The sequence below is a fragment of the Octopus bimaculoides genome, chromosome 26, assembly GCF_046866305.1.
Source record: "Octopus bimaculoides isolate indiv1 chromosome 26, ASM4686630v1, whole genome shotgun sequence".
Taxonomy (NCBI): Eukaryota; Metazoa; Mollusca; class Cephalopoda; order Octopoda; family Octopodidae; genus Octopus; species Octopus bimaculoides.
The window spans coordinates 27,906,642-27,928,813 of record NC_142953.1 but is presented as its reverse complement, the minus strand read 5'-3'; the positions used below and the strand labels follow the sequence as shown (position 1 = coordinate 27,928,813).

Below are 22,172 nucleotides of genomic sequence, written 5' to 3'. Positions count from 1 at the left end.
ATCACTGACGTCCATTCAGCCGATATACATTAAGTGCCGACTACATAAACAAACGATTCTGAAACAATTCTATCGGTGATAGGGTTAGGGTTAGGGTTAGGGTTAGGGTAAAACAGTAAATTTAAAAAGAAAAAAGCAAATAAAACGAAGAAAAAAAAAGAAAATGAAAAAAGCAAATAAAACGAAGCTATGGCTTAATCAGCCAAAGGAGTATATATAAACAACTGAATACTTGTCAGTGATTGGTTGAAATTATCGAAATAAGACAATTTTTTACATGAAATAAATTCGAATACAAAAGTATTTTTCTGTTCTATAACGCAAAATAGATAAGTATACGGTACCAAAAACACTACGTAAAACATTAATGAAAAATGTGGCCCCTGTTTTAAAAAAGATCCCAGTAGTCTTTCAAGTGTTTAGGACCCTGTTTTTATTGTTGTTGCTGCTGCTGTTGTTGTTGTTGTCATTATTATTAAGGCGGCGAGCTGACCAAGGGTTAAATATCAAAAGCATCAATTAATTACCTATAAATATATAACATTTGTCATTTCCAGGATTCATTAGAATTTAGGCATTTGAGCATATAGAATGCCAGGAGAGGCCGGGTACAGAACTTGCAATACTCTGGAACAAAGTTGTTATTTGCTGGTTGTATGCTGTAGTTATTCATATATTCACTCACACATCTATCTATCTATCTATCTATCTATCTATCTATCTATCTATCTATCCTATTTCCTTATTGCCCACAAGGGACTAAACATAGAGGGGACAAACAAGGACAGACAGAGGGATTAAGTCGATTACATCAACCCCAGTGCATAACTGGTATTTAATTTATTGACCCCGAAAGGATGAAAGGCAAAGTCGATCTCGGCGGAATTTGAACTCAGAACGTAACGACAGACGAAATACCACGAAGCATTTTGCCCAGCGTGCTAATGTTTCTGCCAGCTCGCCGCCTCTATCTATTTATTTATCTATCTGTCTGTCTATCTGTCTATCTATCTATCTATCTATCTATCTCTGTGTGTGTGTGTGTATACACATAGACAGGTACAGATATACTTAAGTACCAAGTCCAATATAAACCAGGGATTGGTGTAACATATGTGTAAAAGAACACAAATGAAGTTCAAAGTTCTCAGCATCTATTTCGACAGCATTTTATTGATGCCTTCAAAGATTACATCATGGCAAAAACATCTGCCACCATCTTGTAAACTTTGAACGAACATGATGGATTTCATGCCATGGCATAATCTATGAAAGCATTGATAAAATGCTGCCAAAATAGTTGTTGTGAACTTCAAATCCAATTTCTGTTCTTCTTTCATGTTATTCCTATGAATTTTGCTTATTACAACATTTCAAACAAATGCATTGTTATAATCAAAATTAATTGTTTGTATTTTAATATTCCAGGGATATAATTCCGTGTTCAAATACTGGAGAGAAGTTTATGGCGATGTATATGGGTAAGAATGGCTTCTTCATATCTTAGATAATTTTTTAATAGAAGATTGAGAACATTACTTCATTACAAAAAACAAAAAAAAACATAGTTATCAGATAAAACATAATTTGACAAACAAAGGAATATCCCAAGAATACAGCAGAGATGTGGAGGCGCAATGGCCCAGTGGTTAGGGCAGTGGACTCGCGGTCATAGGATCGCGGTTTCGATTCCCAGACCGGGCGTTGTGAGTGTTTATTGAGCGAAAGCGCCTAAAGCTCCACAAGGCTCTGGCAGGGGATGGCGGCGAACTCTGCTGTACTCTTCCACCACAACTCTCTTTCACTCTTACTTCCTGTTTTCTGTTTCTGTTGTGCCTGTAATTCAAAGGGTCAGCCTTGTCACACTGTGTCACGCTGAATATCCCCGAGAACTACGTTAAGGGTACACGTGTCTGTGGAGTGCTCAGCCACTTACACGCTAATTTCACGAGCAGGCTGTTCCGTTGATCGGATCAACTGGAACCCTCATCGTCATAAACGACAGAGTGCCAACAACAGCAGCAGAGACATAGCTGAAGTCTGTTGAGGCTAACTATGAGCTGTAATGAGCTGACAATTATCCATCGTCTGTTATTATTCATTTGATTATAATACACAAAGGGGATTTACGACTTGTTGGACACCCTAGAGTGCACCAACAATGTACAATTCAATATAATGTGTGCTTTGGACCAGTCCCTAGGTGCTAAATACTCATAGGGTTGATTTTCACTGAGAAAAACCGAAGCATGTTCAGTTGGAGGGGATGCTTGAGTTTGTTGAAAAGCTTTGTAGTACGGTCTTTTGTTGAAGTGTGGTCTTTCTTCTTGTCCTTGATGGCTTGGGATAAAGATTAGCCCTTTCTCGTCTTGTGTGAGGAATACCAAATGTCTTCATGCCCTACCAGCCTGATAGGAAACTCAGACACTCTTACATCCTTGGTGATGGACCTGATTGACTTGGAATGATCATTGTCAATCATAGCCTGGATCTCTCAAACAAATTCAGGAGTACTTTTCTTATCAGAACGACCAGCATGAGTTTTCCAAGCTGCTGTACTTTTGTAATCAACATTAGACTCGCCCAACTATTTCTGAATCCTCTGCACTGTCCTCAGATTGACACCCAAACACTCTGCAAAGTTCATATTGGAGCTTCCGAAGCAAATGTCATGCATGTCATTTCCAAAAGTTTGGCAAAGTGAATTTCATTGTGGTGCAGTTTTTCTCACAGATGGTGCCCAACTGACCCTACTATACTGTGTAGTCGACAAGATAAATCAAAACAAACAATGCGCATGCACAAAATTAAAAGTATAAAATAGGAACAAATACCCATCAAACCCTGTATGTGTATATATATATATATATTTGGAGAGAAGATTTTTTCTCAAAGAGTTAAGATTGAGAAAAGAACCTTTTTAGAAAGTCAAAAGGCACTAACCTTTCGGAAGAGATTTCACAAAATGTGTATGGCTTTTGCTTTTATGGATGTTCTTTTCTCAATCTTAACTCTTTGATTTGAGAAAAAATCTTCTCTCCAAATATTATAACAGTATCAAGGAATTTCCAAAACACTCCAAATATATATGCACACACACACACACACATATATGTATACATATATATATATATATATATATATATATATATATATATATATATATATATATACATACATACATACATATATGCATACATACATATATACATATCCATACATATATATACATACATATGTGTATATATATATATATATATATATATATATATATATGTATGTATGAATGCATATATTATGAGCTTCCAATTGTTTCTGTTTACAAAATTCACTTACAAAATGTCGATCATCCTAAGGCCATAGAAGAAGACACTTGCACAAGGTGTCATGCTGTGGGAGTGAACCGAAAACCTCATGTTTTGGATGTGAACTTCTTAACCACACAGCCATGCCTATATATGCATAATATGATCCTAAATGCATTCTTGAAATAATATAAGGTTCATCGCCTTTAAGTTTTGCAGGTAAATATCGTTTTCATAACATGATATCCAGAAATTGTCTAAATTGTTATAAATTTGTCACTTTCTTTTTAAATTTCATTCACAGTATATTCCTTGGAGTGAAACCTATTCTTGTAATATCCGATCCAGAATTGATCCAAGAAGTTTTTGTCAAAAAATTTCAAAATTTTATCAACCGAACTGTAAGCAATATATTGTCTATTTTATATATCTTATACACATATACATGCATACACACACACACACACACACACACACATACACACACACACATCCATATGCTATGCTTGTATATTATTGAGTATGTATAAACATTTTATATATCAATTTTATAGAAAATTTACATATTATTTTGCATATAGTCTTTTATTTCTAATCTTTTCTCATAATTTATATAAATTTTGTATATGAATTGTGTCTATATATATATATATATATATATATCATCATCATCATCATCATCATCGTTTAACGTCCGCTTTCCATGCTAGCATGGGTTGGCCGATTTGACTGAGGACTGGTGCAACCGGATGGCTACACCAGGCTCCAATCTAATTTGGCAGAGTTTCTACAGCTGGATGCCCTTCCTAACGCCAACCACATATATATACATATATATATATATATATATATATATATATATATATATAGCAGTAATAAATCTCTGAACGAGTTATAAACAGTAGCTGCATGACATTGTGAAGTATATTTGCCACCTAAATGTGGCTAACCCTTAAGGGTAGATGCTACTGTTGCTTGTAGCCCCAGGAAGACATCTCCTCCCACTGGCTATTGACACTATCTGTGCCCAATCAGTATTTGCAAAGAAAAGTCATTGTTCCCATCTCCAGCCTGACGTGATACACACAGACCCGAGTTTCTGGGTATTGACCTGTCATCAGTGTGTGACAATCCCAGTACATCTCCAGGCCGACATGATAAACACGGACCCGAGTTTTGGAGTATTGACCTGTCATCAGTGTGTGACAATCCCAGTACATCTCCAGGCCGACATGATAAACACAGACCCGAGTTTTGGGGTATTGACCCATCATCAGTGTGTGACAATCCCAGTACATCTCCAGGCCGACATGATAAACACGGACCCGAGTTTTGGAGTATTGACCTGTCATCAGTGTGTGACAATCCCAGTACATCTCCAGGCCGACATGATAAACACGGACCCGAGTTTTGGAGTATTGACCTGTCATCAGTGTGTGACAATCCCAGTACATCTCCAGGCCGACATGATAAACACGGACCCGAGTTTTGGGGTATTGACCTGTCATCAGTGTGTGACAACAACAGTAGTATCAACCCTTAAGGGTTAGCCACATTTAGGTGACAAATATACTATATATATATATATATATATATATATATATATATTTATGTGGAGAATGGAGCAACAAATACAAGAAAAAGCAATATTGTTGGACTAGTTAGCCGTTGTTTTATTATGTGGAGGTTATGTAACGAGTCATTGTGTATGTTATGCAATATATATATATATATATATATATGGAGAGAAGAAGTGTAATCTGATGCAGAAAAATTTATAAGTAAAATTTGTTTAGAAAATGCAGCAGAATCTCAAAACCTAAAGTTGTTTTTAAATTTTGTAATAGATCTATTTAAATACCAAAGTGGTTTTGACAATTTTTTTTTTTTTCATTTTCCTTTTTACCTCTTCCTTTCGTTTTTATGATGTTTTCACCCTTCCACCATCTACATCTATCTTCTCATCTTTACTCACATTCTCCCTTATTCTGTCATTGTCTTTTAGCATGAATATAACCATGTAAGCATGGCCTGAAGATTGCACGATGACACCAGATGTGTTATAAAATGCAGTATGTGTGATTTTCATAACATGAAACTATTAGTAGCTTATAAAAATATATACTCTGTTCATTAAACTGTGTGTGTATGGTGGAGGGATGTATGTATGTATATATATATATATATATATATATATATATATATATATACATACGTATATGTATTTGTATATATATATGTATGTGTGTGTGTGTGTGTGTGTGTGTGTGTGTGTGTACATACAAGGTGTTCCATAAAGGGCGCTGAATTTCAAAGGTGAATAATTAAAATGAATTCCTATAAACATACTCTTTTACTCTCTCTTACTTGTTTCAGTCATTTGACTGTGGCCATGTTGGAGCACTGCCTTTAGTCGACCAATTCAACCCCAGGACTTATTCTTTGTAAGCCTAGTACTTATTCTATCGGTCTCTTTAGCCGAACCGCTAAGTTATGGGGACGTAAACACACCAGCATCGGTTGTCAAGCGATGTTGGGGGGACAAATACAGACACACAAACATATACACACACATACATATATATATATATATATATATATATATATATATATATATATATATATATATATATATATATATATATATATATATATATATGTACATATATACGACAGGCTTCTTTCAGTTTCTGTCTACCAAATCCACTCACAAGGCTTTGGTCGGACCAGGGCTATAGTAGAATACACTTGCCCAAGGTGCCACGTAGTGGGACTGAACCCGGAACCATGTGGTTGGTAAGCAAGCTACTTACCACACAGCCACTCCTACGCCTCATGGTTATATTCCGCATGATTATATTCCACATATTTTTAATGAATTATGTCTCCTGTTGCAGTATGGAAATCAATGTCGGTCATATGTCCACCTGCTCTGAATCTGCATACATTTATGCATTTTATCAAAATTTCTGATAACTCTCTCATGGATGTGTGGCCTGATGCCTCCAATCCCAGGCCTGATTTCAGCCTTGGTGGCCATTGCTGGTCACCATGGAAGGATATCACTCATTGCAGAAATTTTTTGCAGAGTAATGCAAGCATTTGGTGCGAAGTGTGGCCAGTTGCTCCGTCCTGCTGAAACTAGAAGTTGTCAATCTCCGTATCTTCCAAGTTCAGCCATAACGGAGTGAATATCATATCTTGGTATCATTTTCCATTAATGGTAACTGCATTCCCCTCGTCATTTTCAAAGAATAGTCCAAGCACTCCACCTGCTCAAAAACCACACCACACAGTTGCTTTAAGTGGATGCATTATTTGAGGATTTTCATTTCCCCAAATCCAGCTCTTCTGTTTTTTGACAAATCCACTGAAGTGGAAGCGGGCCTCATCACTGAAGGGGATTTTCTTTGCAAAGACAACCATGAGAATTTATGACATCAAATATGAACTGCATCTTATCTTATTATTCTTCAGGCATATGCAAGAGATGAAATCAGTAAACTTGAAGTTGCATCAGCCAAAGATGACCACTGGAAATATCTGCGAAATGTGATGGCTCCTTCCTATAGCCCTCGTCAAATAAAGGAGGTAAGTATGCATTTCTAGATATCTCTGCTTCGTTACTCTGATAATTGATAAAGTCATGTTTAAATGATGAGATCATATGAATGAAACTTGTCTGGAGTTGTCTTCCATATTTTTACCGAAATAAATAAAACATTAATAATTCTTAATGTTGCTCTCTCTTTCTCTCTCTCTGCACTATGCTTACCTCCCACTCCCTAATCCTGTCCTCTTGGCCCTGTGCCACTGTGTCATTGCTTTCTCCTTGCCCCCGATGTGTCTGTTTTACCCACATACCCTGTCTCAATGTATTATTGCTATCTGCTACCCCCCCCCCCCCAAACTCTGTGTTTCACCCACACATAACAAGAAAACTTTTCCCTCACCCTACCCCAACAAACCAATCTACATCACATCACTTCTCTTCTTCACATTTCCTCCTTCCTGCACTATGCCTGGCTCTCACAGCCCTGTTCTTCTGTATCATTGCTATCCTGTAGCCGCCCCCCACCAACTCTGTATATACCCAGGTTTTTCACCACTTAATCACAGTCTTTAATCACACTTCCTTCACAATATCCTACCATTTATACTATGGCGCTCAAACCTCAATAATATGCTCTGACACTTGCCACCGCCGATTTCTCTCTCTTCCTTTACTCAACCATTGCATTTATATTCTGATCCCCATTCCTTGTGAGTATGCCTGGCATTTTACCACCAACTCTATCCTGCTGTCTCTCACTTTCTCTCTCCTTCTGCATGACCTGATTTATATGTAATTACACCATTTGTCCATAGCAAGAAATTTTCTCTATGTCAAAACACAGTGAATGGCTTGCTTACAGGTTCGAACATGCCACTGCTATACTTGAACTGGTAATAACATTGCATTTATACACATCACTGCTTAGAACTTGCACTCCATAATAAAAAATTTTCTTTCTATTAACTTGTTTTCTGAAGAGCTGTTCTCTTTATTGTAGATGATCTCAATGATTCACACATGTGCTGATACACTGGTGGAAAACACAGAAAAGTTGGCTGATAGTGAAAGCGTTAATGGGTACGTAAGAATATTTGACTATTCTTTTTGAATTTTGACTTCCTTTTATTATTTGAACGCCAGAACAAATTCTATCTAAGCTGACTTTGCCTTTCATCCTTTCGGGGTCAATGAAATAAGTACCAGTTACACAGTGGGGTCGATGTCATCAACTAGACCCCACCCCCACCCCCAAAAATTTCAGGCCTTGTACCAAAAGTAGAAAAAATTATTAGAATGTTGTAAGATGGCAAACTTGGAGGACTGTTATAATGCTGAATAAAATGCTCAGTGGTATTTCTCCAGCTCTACATTTTAAGTTCACATTCTGCCGAGCTCGACTTTGCCCTTCATCATTTCAGGGTCAATAAAATAATTGCCATTCAAGTACGAGAATCGATATAATCAACTTAGTCTTCCGCCTAAAATTGCTGGCTTCGTGCCAGAAATTAGAATGAATTATCGGAATGTTAGAAGTCAATGCCCTACATGAAATATTTGACAATAACTCAACTTGCACAACTTAGCAAAACCATTGACCCACAAGAAAACCAGACGGCAGCTGGAATACCACAGTCCTCCTTTCTATAACCACTGGTGTCTGACAACGATCCATGAACAATGCACCACAAGACAATGTATGTAATAACTACTGACAACTCCTTACAACCATTGCCACTCAAAAGCCATCTACATCAAACGGATTACAAATATCAAAACCGCTTCCTCAGCCACAACATTGACAACAACCACCCAAAATCATTGCTGTTCATGAACACTTTACAACTTTTACACCCACCAACAGCTCACCCCACCACCTCAACTACTACCTCTCAACTAATAAACAGAACCACTAACCCTAACCCTAACCCTAACCCTAACCCTAACCCTAACCCTAACCCTAACCCTAACCCTCCCTCACAAAATCAATGCAGTACAGCAGCCCTTAATCAATATAACAACATTGTTTCACAACACCTCATTATAACCACTGCCTTACAACTATTTTCCATAGTCTCCTTCTCCACCAAGAAAAAAAAGGACCACAGAACCACATTATCTTTAACATATCTCTATTCTCCGTAGTTTTATTTATAACGATTTTACTGATAAAGAATTTAAGCTGCACATCGTAATTCAATGCAATACTATGTGGTACCTACATAAGACTAAATGGACTAATTAATTTAGGTTTGCTATATATACTTCTGTGGAGGCATGTGGCTTAGTGGTTAGGGTGTCAGCACCATGATCGTAAGATTGTGGTTTCGATACCTGGACCGGGCGATGCGTTGTGTTCTTGAGCAAAACTCTTCATTTCGCGTTGCTCCAGTCCACTCAGCTGGCAAAAATGAGTAACGCTGCGATGGACTGGTGTCTCGTCCAGCTGGGGAACACATACGGCATTAAAACCGGGAAACTGGGCCCATGAGCCTGGCTAGGCTTTAAAAGAGCACATTTATTTTTTTTTTTATATATACTTCTATGCAATGTGGTACCATGTGGCAAATCAGTACCATACAAACCATAGCATTGGCTATAAGTAACTGAGATATTGATTGATAGTTAAACCAATTAGTGGTCAGCAAAAATGGATGGATGGATGGAATTGATTAGATAATTAATTGAAGGAATGTAATTATGATTGAATGATTTTTAATAATTAATTCATATATTTTGGACATGTATTTGTCTGGCATGTGATTTGCAGTGATTTGCTGTGAGATGTAGCGAAACCTTACCAGTGGCCAGGTCACAATTCATGTGACGAAACTTTTGACACCAATTAGTATTTAAGTGAAGGTAATGGTCATCGTATGCTTTTGAATAGTTAATATGTATGTTCCATGCTAATTGTGCTGTTATGCATATACACTGTGTTGAGTCAAAGGTTTTGCAATATTTTGGCAACTTATTTGCTTTATTCATCAAACTACAACAAAAGTAGACTAGCATTTAATGTAGAGGCCATCATGTTGCACCGCCTGAGCCACCTTTTTTGCCAGTGCTTTGATAGTATGCCAATACTATTTCTTGTCCTTCAAGGCAAAGAAATCCTTCACCGAAGCTTTCACTTCCTCTCGGTTGATGAAGCTACATGAGCCAAGGAATGGAGCAAGTAACAATCTAAGGGAGATATTTTTCCTCAATCCTAACATATATAAGCAGAGCTAGCTTTGGAACCTGTCATTAAATAAGGACATTTCAAACACAAGTTGATGCTCTGCATCTGGTCGAATTGTGAGGGAATAATTCACTATGCATGTTCTCCGGACAATCAACCCCAATAGATGCCAACCTGTACTCTACACAGCTGGAGTGGATGTGTGCCCTTGTGTAGCAAAAAATATCTGGGATTGTTTAACAGAAAGTGAGCTTTCTGCAGCAAGGCAATGCAAGGCCTCATACAAGTCAAACAACCCAAATAAACGTCAGGAACTTGAGAAATTTGAACTGATGTCCCACCCAGTATATAGTCTGGACCTAGCCCCCCCCCCCCGGATTATTACTTGTTCCAATCCATGGCTCAAGCACTGCATTGATGGATAGATATTATTTATTTATTTATTTGTAGGTTAACAAGGCTACAAATGTATGTATATATATATTTCCTGTTTTTATTTAATTTAGCTTGTTCTCAGCCTACACAATGGATGTCATGGCAGCCACTGGATTTGGAATAAAAGTGGATTCACTGAAAAACCCAAATGACCCCCTGGTTGAAAAGGCCAAAGACATATTCAAAATGAGTATCTTCAACCCATCTGTCATTCTAACACGTTAGTATTGATATTCTATACATAGAATATTTCCCAATTGTACTTGTCTCAGAAGTGATTTGATCCAAATCCATGCTTTAAAACCAAAAACATGAGAAGAATTACTGAAATGTGTCTTTCACAATGTGATTGTAATATATTGTAATGTATTGAAGAATTTTCCCATGAAATACATATGCTTCTATTTCTTTACTTGTTTCACTCAATGGTTGTTTCTGGAGTAAGAGAGGGAGAGAAAGGGATCCACATATATCTATATCTATATATATGTATATTTACCTCTGTGTGTGTGTGGTGTGTGTGTATCTATATAAATACATACATATATATATATATATATATATATATATATATATATATGTATATATATATATATATATATATATATATATATGTATATATATATATGTATATATATATATATATATATATATATATATATATATATATATATATATATATATATATATATATATATATATATATATATATATATATGTATGTATGTATGTATTTAAAAATTTAAGGAATGGAGAAAACGCATGTTATAACTGCATACTTTATTCCGACATATGTTTCGAAGAATTACAATTTATGCGATCCATAGGAATCGGCGATGTTAAAAATGTAAACTTCTCCTCAGGGAAATGCATGGGAATCATCTTAAACGTAAGACATTATGACCGAGTATGTATGTATATATGTGTGTATTTGCTCATATGTATGTACCTTGGATATATACATGTATATATACATGTATATATATATATATATATATTTGTATTTGTGCCTGTGTGTATGTGTATTGTTGTTCAGTCATTTATCAAGACCGAATGTTTGTATTTATGTTGAAATTTACTCATCCTCTGGCAATTGCATCTGTTTGTTGGTGTGAAGCTATCCAGAAACGAGATTATCCAATGTATCCGATTTCCACCTCTACATTTTAAGACAATATAGTGTTATTTGAGTTGTGAGGGAATACATTAAATTCAGGGGCATATATTCCAGCTGTGCTAGATTTGTGCTGCATACCCATCAAAAATGGCAACTTCATTATAAATATTAATCTTATTCATTAATTTAATCACAAATCTTAATGGAAAACTTTCTTTATACCCCTGCTTGAAACTTGGTGGCATCGGGCATGGCAGCCCACCTGGTACAACAACCACCCTATGCTTCTGATTGGGTTGCTTTTAGAACACTTCAACCAAACTGCTTAGAGCGTCCCTCCTGAATATAAGACCTTGATTTATTTTACATTGTAGGGCAGTGTCCAAGGAATTATAACAGACAAACTGTAGATAGGAACTTCACTGTGAGCTAGCTAGGGAGCTGGTCTAGTGAAGGGCACTCCTGGTTAGGCAAAAACTTCTGAAAAGATCAATTGCTCTCACTCATATGTGCTCAACCAAATGAAACTAAATAAATTCTTCAGAAACACATTCTTGTTCTCCGTTTATTTTATTTTATTTTTTTTTTGTGTATAGCCTAACAACAGCTAAAACATGATATTTATTACAGCACTAATTATATTTGAAAAAAAAAAAAAATATTTATTCATTTTTTTTTTCCAGTGCTTTTACCATCTGCATCAAAACTCATAGAAAAGTCTGGATTATCAACATTTATTCTTGGAAACCAAATATATTTCAGAAAGTTTTGCAAAAAACTGATTGAAGAACGAAAGGAAAGTGAAATAAATGATGACGTAAGCTTCGTATTTTCATTCTGAGTTTTTGTTTTGCCTGTGTCTTTCAAGCATGGAGCGTGCATGATGGTCCCTACACAAGTCATTTCGCTTGCTAGAAAAAGTAGCTAGATATCTTCCAGGTTATAGGAGTTTAATTTTGTTGGCACTCCATCGCTTACGACGACGAGGGTTCCAGTTGATCTGATCAACGGAACAGCCTGCTCGTGAAATTAACGAGCAAGTGGCTGAGGACTCCACAGATACGTATACCCTTAACGTAGTTCTCGGGGATATTCAGCGTGACACAGAGTGTGACAAGGCTGACCCTTTGAATTACAGGCACAACAGAAACAGAAAGTAAGAGTGAGAGAAAGTTGTGGTGAAAAAGTACAGCAGGGTTCGCCACCATCCCCTGCCGGAGCCTCGTGGAGCTTTAGGTGTTTTCGCTCAATAAACACTCACAACGCCCAGTCTGGGAATCGAAACCACGATCCTATGACCGCGAGTCCACTGCCCTAACCACTGGGCCATTGCGCCTCCACAGGAGTTTAATATAGTGTGAATATTGGAACCCAACTTTAATGGTAACATACTGTGTACTTTAGTGTATCAGATGTTGCTTCAATACACAAGTTAGATGTGGTGTGTCGACTGGAGCAAATTGTAGCGAAATCATTATTCTGCATTTGACAATTATTTCTGTATCTTTCAATAGATCTCAACACTTCTGAAAAGCCAACTTTGTTTACTTTCATCGTAATTTGAGAATTGATAAAATTATGCATAGTTATACCCATGTCAACATGAAAAACGGACATTAGATAATGTTGATATGTGCATCAATTTCATTCTTATATTTATAAGAAATATTAATTAATATTTTTAACATGTTTTGTAGATACCAAAAAACGTTTTAAATCTTATGATAAAGGCTCAGTTGAAAGAGCGGGAGAACAGGAACCCAGAAGAAAAGAAGGAACATCATCTGGAAAATGTAACTGACAGCAGAACTGGCAGGGGTAAGTGTGTTCTGTGATTTCTGTCAGGCACATACAGTGACTCAGAAACAATACCATCTTTATAATAGAGTATCTACTATAATAATACACTTGTGCTTTTCTCCAACAACATGTGAATGATAAAGGAAGGGGTGATAGATGAATAAGAAAGGAAAGGGTGATGGAAATTCTATGGGGAAAACAAAAATCAAACAGCATTTCAACTCTGTCTGAGGATATGCGTGTGAATGTAAAAGGGCAGTATGTAAATGTTTGTGTGTGTGTGCAGTGGAAGTGGGATGGTGAACATTCAACACTGAAAAGAAAAATCAAACTGCGTTTCAGCTCTGTGTATTTGGTATTTACTTGCCAGTTCTCGTATTTAGTCATGACCAGCTTCATGTGACCTTAAGTCGTACAAGAAGGAAGGAAAACTTCAAAGTTCTTTTGAAGGAAAAAAAGCAGTCAAGGGAAGTTAGTTGTGGATAGATTTTTCACAAAAGATTTGGTAATGAAAGAATTATGAAACTAAAAACTTAGTTTCGTACCTGACTTACACATAAAATACTACAATTAGCTATCATTTCTGATGGCACAGGACCAGCTAGTAGTTTATATTTAGCATGGGTTTGTGGTCTGTGTTTTCATTTTAAAATGCCTATGCATCAATAAACATGAACACACACAGTTATAAAGGGGTACATACATACATGCATATAAAGATCTATATGCACACACACACAGATGTGTGTGTGTGTGTATATACATACATATATATATATATATATATATATATATATGTATGTATTATATAATGTATATTTATATTATAATAAATATATAAATCTATATATATACTTTCAATGTATATATATATATATATATATATATATATATACATATTTAATACAAAACCTGTGTATATTTTGTTTTCATGCCTACCTACTGGTGCAGTTTTCTGATGCTGGAAGTATTAATTTGAACTTTGGGAAATAAAGATTTTCAAAGCCTAAATATCAGCTCATGCATATGCAACTAAAGCAAATGAATTTGTATACAGCAACCATGTGGTTTCAGGTTCAGTCTCAGTGTTGTCCCTTGGACAAGGGCCTCCTACTATAGCTCCAGAAACTGTGGGGAGGTCCATTGTGTGTGTGCGTGTGTTTGTTTGTGTGTGTGTGTGTGTGTGTGTGTGTGTGTGTGTGTGTGTGTCTGTGTCTGTGTGTCTGTGTGTGTGCATGCATGCATGTATGAATATGTGTATAATTTAGATCCATGTATAGCATAAGCTACAGGATCTACTGTGGCTAAATATAGCCTTGAATGAAATACATTGCAAAGATGTTTATATACAATCTTATACACTCTTATAACTGTAAAGAGGATCGTATAGAATATTATACATTCTTATAGACTATAAAGATGAAGTTTATATACTTTTTTGTACATATTTTAAATACTTTAGCCTGTGTTTAATAATTCAGAATGCTACTATCATAATAATTACTAAAACTACAACTCATTTCAGAACATTACACATTCAATTTTAATATTTTAATTACTTTTTCATAGGAATTACTGACGACGAAATCTTGGCCCAGTGTGTGATATTTTTCTTGGCTGGTTATGAAACCACTACTTCTAGTCTCACTTTCTTCACACATTTAATGGCAATCAACCCTGAACCACAACAAAAAATATATGAAGAGATAATAGATGTTCTGGGAGAGGTAAATATATTACAGCAATCTTAAAAATCCTTTCTTATTTCATTCATTTGTGACTATATTTCTAATAGAATATACAGTCCTATGAATTTTATTTTTTATTCATTTCAGTAATAATATTTGATTAAATTAATGAGGCAGTTGTGTGTGGAAAAATTGTGAATGAATTTCGCATTTAAGTGTAGGCATGGTTATGTGGTTAACAAGCTCACTCAGTCACTGTGTTGAGTCCTACTTTGGGCGTGTATCTTCTACTTTTGTAGCCCTGGGCCAACCAAAGCTGCTTGAGTGAATTTGCCAGATAGAAACTGCATAGAAGCCCCTTTTATATGTGTATGTGCATGTGTCTATCCTTCTGTTAGTAATTGTGACCATTCACCTGACAACTGGTGTTGGTTTGTTTACACCCCCAGTTCAGCAAAAGACACCGATAGAATAAGTACCAGACTTAAATGATTAATATTGGGGCCAATTTGTTCAACTAAACCATTCAAGGTGCTGCCCCAGAATGACCACAGTCCACTAACTGAAACAAATAACAACTAAGCACTGATATTTTAAACTGAGGTATATAGATATACAGATTATTAAAGAGTCAGCTGTCACCTGCAAACGAGTATGTCTTGGTAATGTGTGGCTGTGGAGTAAGAAGTTTATTTTTCAACCACATGGTTCCAGGTTCAGTTCCATCATGTGGCACCTTAGGCAAGTGTCTTTTTCTATGGTCTTGAGCCAACCAAAGACTTATGAGTGGATTTGGTAAATACAAACTGAAGGAAGCCTGTTGTATAAAAGTGTGTGTGTGTTTGTGCCTCACCACCACTTGACATCTGGTGTTACTTTGTTTATGTCCCCATAACTTAGTAGTTCAGCAAAAGTAACCATAGTACCAAACTTAAAAAGAAATTAGCATTGGGGTCAATTCATTTGACTAAAAATTCTTCAAGGCAGTGCCCTAATAAAAGCTAAAAGATGCTTTCACTAATTGTCTAATGTGACTATGTAGTTACTAGCAGACGTAGACATCCTTTGAACTTTCCCACTCTTTGACCTAGTGGCACATAGAGGATATGTGCTGTACTCTTTTTATATTTGTTTTCATCTGAATAAACTGGAGTGATGGAAAATACTTACATTGTTGTTATAATTAAAACAATTTTTTTTTTTGTGTCCTAGGATCTTCCTGATTACGACAATGTTACAAAATTAACTTACCTTGACATGTGCATGGATGAGTCATTAAGGATGTACCCACTTGGAACTGGGTAGGTGAATGCTGCCATTTCTTTTATGATGTATACACTTCGCATATAACTGAGTTTTTCTTTGTCAATCGCAATGCTTATGTTGAATGTGACATTTGTGTCCTACCAACGATTTGCAAAGAAGCCCACAGATGCTACAAGTATTAGGATTATGGGTCACTGTAAGAGGCATATTTGCAACTGCTTTTCTCCTTTGCTTTGCATCCCGAGATCTGCTAATGCTGGTTGCAACAAGTTTCTTATACCATTTCGACACAAGGTTCTCCATTTTGTTTGCTGAAAGGTGTTGTGAGATATCAACCTCATTTTCTCTCCCTCTCTCTCTCTCTCTCAGCATACACACACACATATGTATCCATTATACATACATTGATGCTCATGCACGCACATATACCTACAGAGACAGCCAAACAATACCAGGCATAATGACTGTATTTATATGAAAAGTTGTGTATGCAATATACATTGTGTAATTAAGTAATATCTTTACAGCTGTTTTGAATGATCAACGACTAAGTGTTATAATAATACATTTTATGCAAGTAAATGCAATATTGTAGGTATATATAAATAACATGGAGTTTGATAGTTCCATGCACCAGAGCCACAGCGTTTTCTTCAGAGGAAATGAATGAGGTTCCATTTCATTTGTATATATACATTTTTGTATAAGCGCATACAATGTGTGTGTTTGTGTGTCAAATAGAATTGAGAATTTTGGTTATATTTTGTTCATTTACTCTATATTTATAAACTGCTGTTTCAGGTTGGATCGTCAGTGCAATAAAGCATGCACAATAAAAGGTGTAGGAATTCCTGAAAAATTGACCCTAAGAATTGCTGTGGATGCTCTTCATTACAATCCAAAATACTGGCCAGAACCAGAAAAATTTATTCCAGAAAGGTAACATTCTAAATTACTGTTTCTTTCATAAGGCCAAATATGGCTGTATGCTTAAGTTGTCAAACACATATTGTGTGAATGATGCATTAGATGGAAATTGCATAGGTGGAAGCCTCTCAGAGTTACCATTACTGTTCTTAGTCTTAGGTGTTATTAGGTTTAATCTATTGCTTGCTTTAATAAACATACCTGGACCTTATTTCCTTTTAATCAAGCCAATTCTCTCAGGTGACCTCTGAAAATATTGAAGGAATCGCCCTATGTTCTTTGATATAAATGTTTGTATGCGTGTTTTTGTGTGTGTGTGTGTGTGTGTGTGTGTGTGTGTATACATATGTTTATACCTAAATACATGTATATATATATAAATGATATATATATGTATATATATATGTAAATGTTGAATGATGAAAATGAGTGCTCAACACTGCAGTGGTGGAAATAATTAGCTTGAAAAATTGTTAAGATACTAAAGGATTTTCCTACTTTTCTTAGCATGAAACCAATAGTAGCCTTAGTTCACAAATAAAGAATATATATATATATATATATATAGATATATATATGAGTGTGTAGTGTGTGAGTTTGGAGGGATATAAGGGAACATAAGGTGGTCAAGTACCCAACTACTACAATACACAAGCAGGCATGCCAAAACAGTAACATCAACCTTGACCTAGTTAGATAGAACCCTCACTCTGGACAGCAATGGGTGGGAAATGGGTCAACTGCACAAGCATACAAACAGACTAGATTTCAGTTTCAAAAACAACCTTCCCCTACCTTCCCCTGAATCCTAACTAACAAATAACTAACTGTATTCGCTTCGAAACTAGCCAAATGGACAGACCCTCAAGAAGCTACACAGAAAATCATGCCTTGTTGCATGTGAAACTGGTCATATTTTATGCAGTGGAAATGTATGTAGGTTGTAACAACCATAAAAATATGCTGTAGTTATAAAATAAGGGGAAATAAATCTTGAAGATGAACAAGTCTCCATATTCTATATCATTATAAATAAACATATGGTTTCTTACAAGATTCTCAAAGTTTTCTTTCCATTGTGTGAGAAACCATGCAGACTCTCTCTCTCTCTCTCTCTCTCACTCCTTCTATTGAGTGTTTTCAACCATCACCACCATCAGTACCACCACAACTGCCATACACAGACTCCTGATGCCACCACCATCAATACCTTTGACTTCACCGCCTTCCTCTCCCAAACAACAACAAGTGGCTTCTAACAGCAGAAGCCTGAACTACAGCGGGCTTGTCCCATAGAGAATGTTTCCAGTTACTTTTGGGTAACCCCTTGTAAGATTGAAAATAAACTGGGTTGTTTGCTCATAGATATACATTTGTTATTTACAGGTTTAGCAAAGAATCAAAACTTAAGCAAGTACCATTTACCTACTTACCATTTGGTGCAGGACCAAGAATGTGTCTTGGAATTAGACTGGCCAAGCTGGTGCTCAAGATAGCCGCTGTTCAGATGATTCGGAATTTTAAAATTCTTCCTACAGAGAAAACAGAAGTAAGTCCTTTATTTTTGATTGGTTCAATTTGGGAAAGTTTGATGAGGATATTCTTTCACTTATTTTTATATTGTCATCATTGGCTTTATCTTGTACCCAAAAATTTATTTTCTTCTTTGCTGATCTCTTCCTTTATATCGTGATGCCATTGATGACACTCTAGACCGATTCTTGCATAGAAGAGTCAATCGCATTAACCGCATGGTAATGTTGATAGAAGACGAAGTTGAATTTGTTGAACCTTTCTGTCATTTTTTTATTTCTTCCTTTTCTCTTCTGATGGCTTCAAAGTTTTTGGTTCCAATGGTGATAGAACACCACCACTTGGGATGGTCTGTGTTTCTGATGGCTGCTCCTTTATATTGTAAAACTGTAGTTTTCTCTTAGTCTTGGACACAGGCCCACATCTCTCAGGTGAGATTTGTCCCTGTTGTGCATTTACCCCTGTAAATGGGGGTAAATAAACCTCTGCTGGTGACAAAGGGCCTCTCACTCAGAGTAAAAGGCAGCCTGTATGACGCATGTGTACGAACAGTAATGCTACATGGCAGTGAAACATAGGCCGTGACTGCTGAGGACATGCGCAAGCTCACAAGGAGTGAAGCCAGTATGCTCCAATGGATGTGTAATGTCAGTGTGCATACTCGACAGAGTGTAAGTACCTTGAGAGAAAAGCTGAACATAAGAAGCATCATTTGTGGTGTGCAAGAGGGACGATTGCGCTGGTATGGCCATGTAGCGAGAATGGATGAGGATAGCTGTGTGAAAAAAGTGTCACACCCTAGCGGTTGAGGGAACCTGTGGAAGAGGAAGACCTGGGATGAGGTGGTGAAGCATGACCTTCGAACATTAGGCCTCACCAAGGCAATGACTAGTGACCGCGACCTTTGGAAATATGCTGTGCGTGAGACCATAATCCAAGGCCTCTGCCAAGGGTGTAGCCAGCCCACTTATGCGTACCTTTCCCTCACTGGACACTAAACTCCGCTTGTGAAGACCTGTTGAAGCAAGTGAAATTGAAATCATACTAAATTCGATGACTGGCACCCATGCCAACCTTTTCTTCATTGTACACTAAACCCGGCTTGCGAAAACCTGTTGGGGGCAAGTGAAATCAAAATCGGGATGGCACCTGTACCAGTGGAGTGCTAAGAACACCATCTGAGCGTGTTCATTGCTAGAGCAGCTGTCTGGCTTCCATGCCAGTGGCACGTAAATAGTACCATTTGAGCGTGATCGTTACCAGCATCGCCTTACTGGCACTTGTGTTGGTGACACTTCAAAATACATTCGAGCAAGGCCGTTACCAGTGCCGCTGGATTGGCTCCTGTGCAGATGGCATGTAAAATACACCATTTTGAGCATGGCCGTTGCCAGTACCGCCTGACTGGCCCTCGTGCTGGTGGCACGTAAAAGCACCCACTACACTCTCGGAGTGGTTGGCGTTAGGAAGGGTATTCAGCAGTAGAAACTCTGCCAAATCAGTTTGGAGCCTGGTGTAGCCATCTAGTTCACCAGTCCTCAGTCAAATCATCCAACCCATGCTAGCATGGAAGGCGAACATTAAACAATGAGGATGTTGATGATTATATACATACATATATATATATATATATATATATATATATATATATATATATGTATGTATGTATGTATATATATGTATGTATATATATGTATGTATATAAAATTCACTGGTACATCAGTTGAATACTACATAAATATGGGTATAATGCAAATTACAAACAATAAATTAAAAAGTGAGATTCAATTGACAATCCAATAATTTATTTATATTATAATATAACATAATATAATATGAATATAATATAAGATAACATAAAAAATCATTAAAAAACCAAAAGAGTAGATTAAATTGTTTATAAATCAAATAATGTCTGTTGGCTCTTTTGGGTTTTTTACTGATTTTTTATGTTATATTATATTTATAGTATATTATGTTATATTATAATATAAATAAATTTTGGGATTGTCAATTCAATCTCTCGTTTTAATTTATTGTTTATATATATATATATATATATATATATATAAATAGATAAATTCCTCTATTTACATAATATCAATATATATATATATATATAAATATACATATATATATATATATATATATATATATATATATATATATATATATATATATATATATATATATATATATATATATATATATATATATATATATATGCATGTAAATATATATGTGTATGTATATACATATGTGTGTGTGTGCGTGTATACATATATATATATATATATATATATATGTGTGTGTGTGTGTGTGTGTGTGTGTGTGTGTGTATATATGTATGTATGTCTCCTTGGTTATATTTTGAGAACATGCTTAGAGTTCGTAAAATATACCATTGTCAAAAAATTTTATCAAGAGTTGACTCATGCATATAATGAAACAGACACACCCCTTTATCTTCACATATACATGTGTGGATGTGTGTGTGTGTGGTATTCAATTCCTTAATTTCCATACCTCTACAAATGTGTGTAATAACCCTTTACATGTATCAAGTACTTTATGTAACGTAAGTTTTTGTGATGTCTTTCATCAGAATACATTTAAATAAGCTTAGTAGCAATTCATCCATATTTATGTTCTTAGTTCGAATTCCGCCAATGTCGGTTTTGCCTTTCATCCTTCCAGGGTCGATGAAATAACTACCAGTTGATCACTTTGTGGGGTTGATGTCATTGACTTACACTCTCACCTCGAACTTGCTGGCATTGTGCCAAAACTTTAAACCATTAATTCAAATTTTCTATTACAGAACCCTCTTGTACTGGATAACACTTTCAAATTGGCAGCTAAAAATGGGATTTGGGTGAAATTTCAACGAAGATGAATAGCTCAAAGTACATCGAAATCAAATCATACCTGTAAAGTTATCTCTGAATCAGTGAATGAATCCAGAAATGTTAAATGTAACAAATGTAAAATAGAAAGTATTTATGAATTATTGTGTCAATATAATATGTATATACAGATATTTATAATAAATAAATTTTCATTTATCATTGTACCATCGTCTTTTTCTGATTAAATATTTATCAAACTTTACAATCTAATTCTGTATTTGCCTGATCAAGCAGTGATGTACCTGCAGTTGAGTTTCCAAAGGTGTTTACATACACACATACATACATACTCACATGCAGACATACATACATTCATACATACATACACAAACACACTTGTACATATATGAGGTGCATTCCTGAAGTTTTAAGACTTTTTCAAGGGTGGCGTTTATTCATTTCAAAGAATTACAAAACTCCTTCAAAGTAGCAGATAATGACTTCAATGCACGCCA

The 22,172-nt window shown here is 35.9% G+C and overlaps 1 protein-coding gene across 1 annotated transcript in view; it reads left to right on the top strand.

The window, feature by feature from the left end:
- The window catches only part of LOC106880585 (cytochrome P450 3A13), a 35,147-nt gene extending 13,266 nt beyond the window's left edge, over window positions 1-21,881 (top strand). Inside the window, exons 3-14 of the mRNA XM_089342905.1 lie at window positions 1,429-1,481; window positions 3,610-3,706; window positions 6,783-6,896; window positions 7,859-7,938; window positions 10,549-10,697; window positions 12,278-12,411; window positions 13,292-13,412; window positions 14,964-15,121; window positions 16,295-16,383; window positions 17,150-17,287; window positions 18,662-18,824; window positions 21,630-21,881. Of these exons, the coding sequence (XP_089199031.1) occupies window positions 1,429-1,481; window positions 3,610-3,706; window positions 6,783-6,896; window positions 7,859-7,938; window positions 10,549-10,697; window positions 12,278-12,411; window positions 13,292-13,412; window positions 14,964-15,121; window positions 16,295-16,383; window positions 17,150-17,287; window positions 18,662-18,824; window positions 21,630-21,704 (1,371 nt within the window). The 3' untranslated portion in view covers window positions 21,705-21,881. The remainder of the gene's footprint in view (window positions 1-1,428; window positions 1,482-3,609; window positions 3,707-6,782; window positions 6,897-7,858; window positions 7,939-10,548; window positions 10,698-12,277; window positions 12,412-13,291; window positions 13,413-14,963; window positions 15,122-16,294; window positions 16,384-17,149; window positions 17,288-18,661; window positions 18,825-21,629) is intronic.
- Window positions 21,882-22,172: the final 291 nt, after the last annotated feature.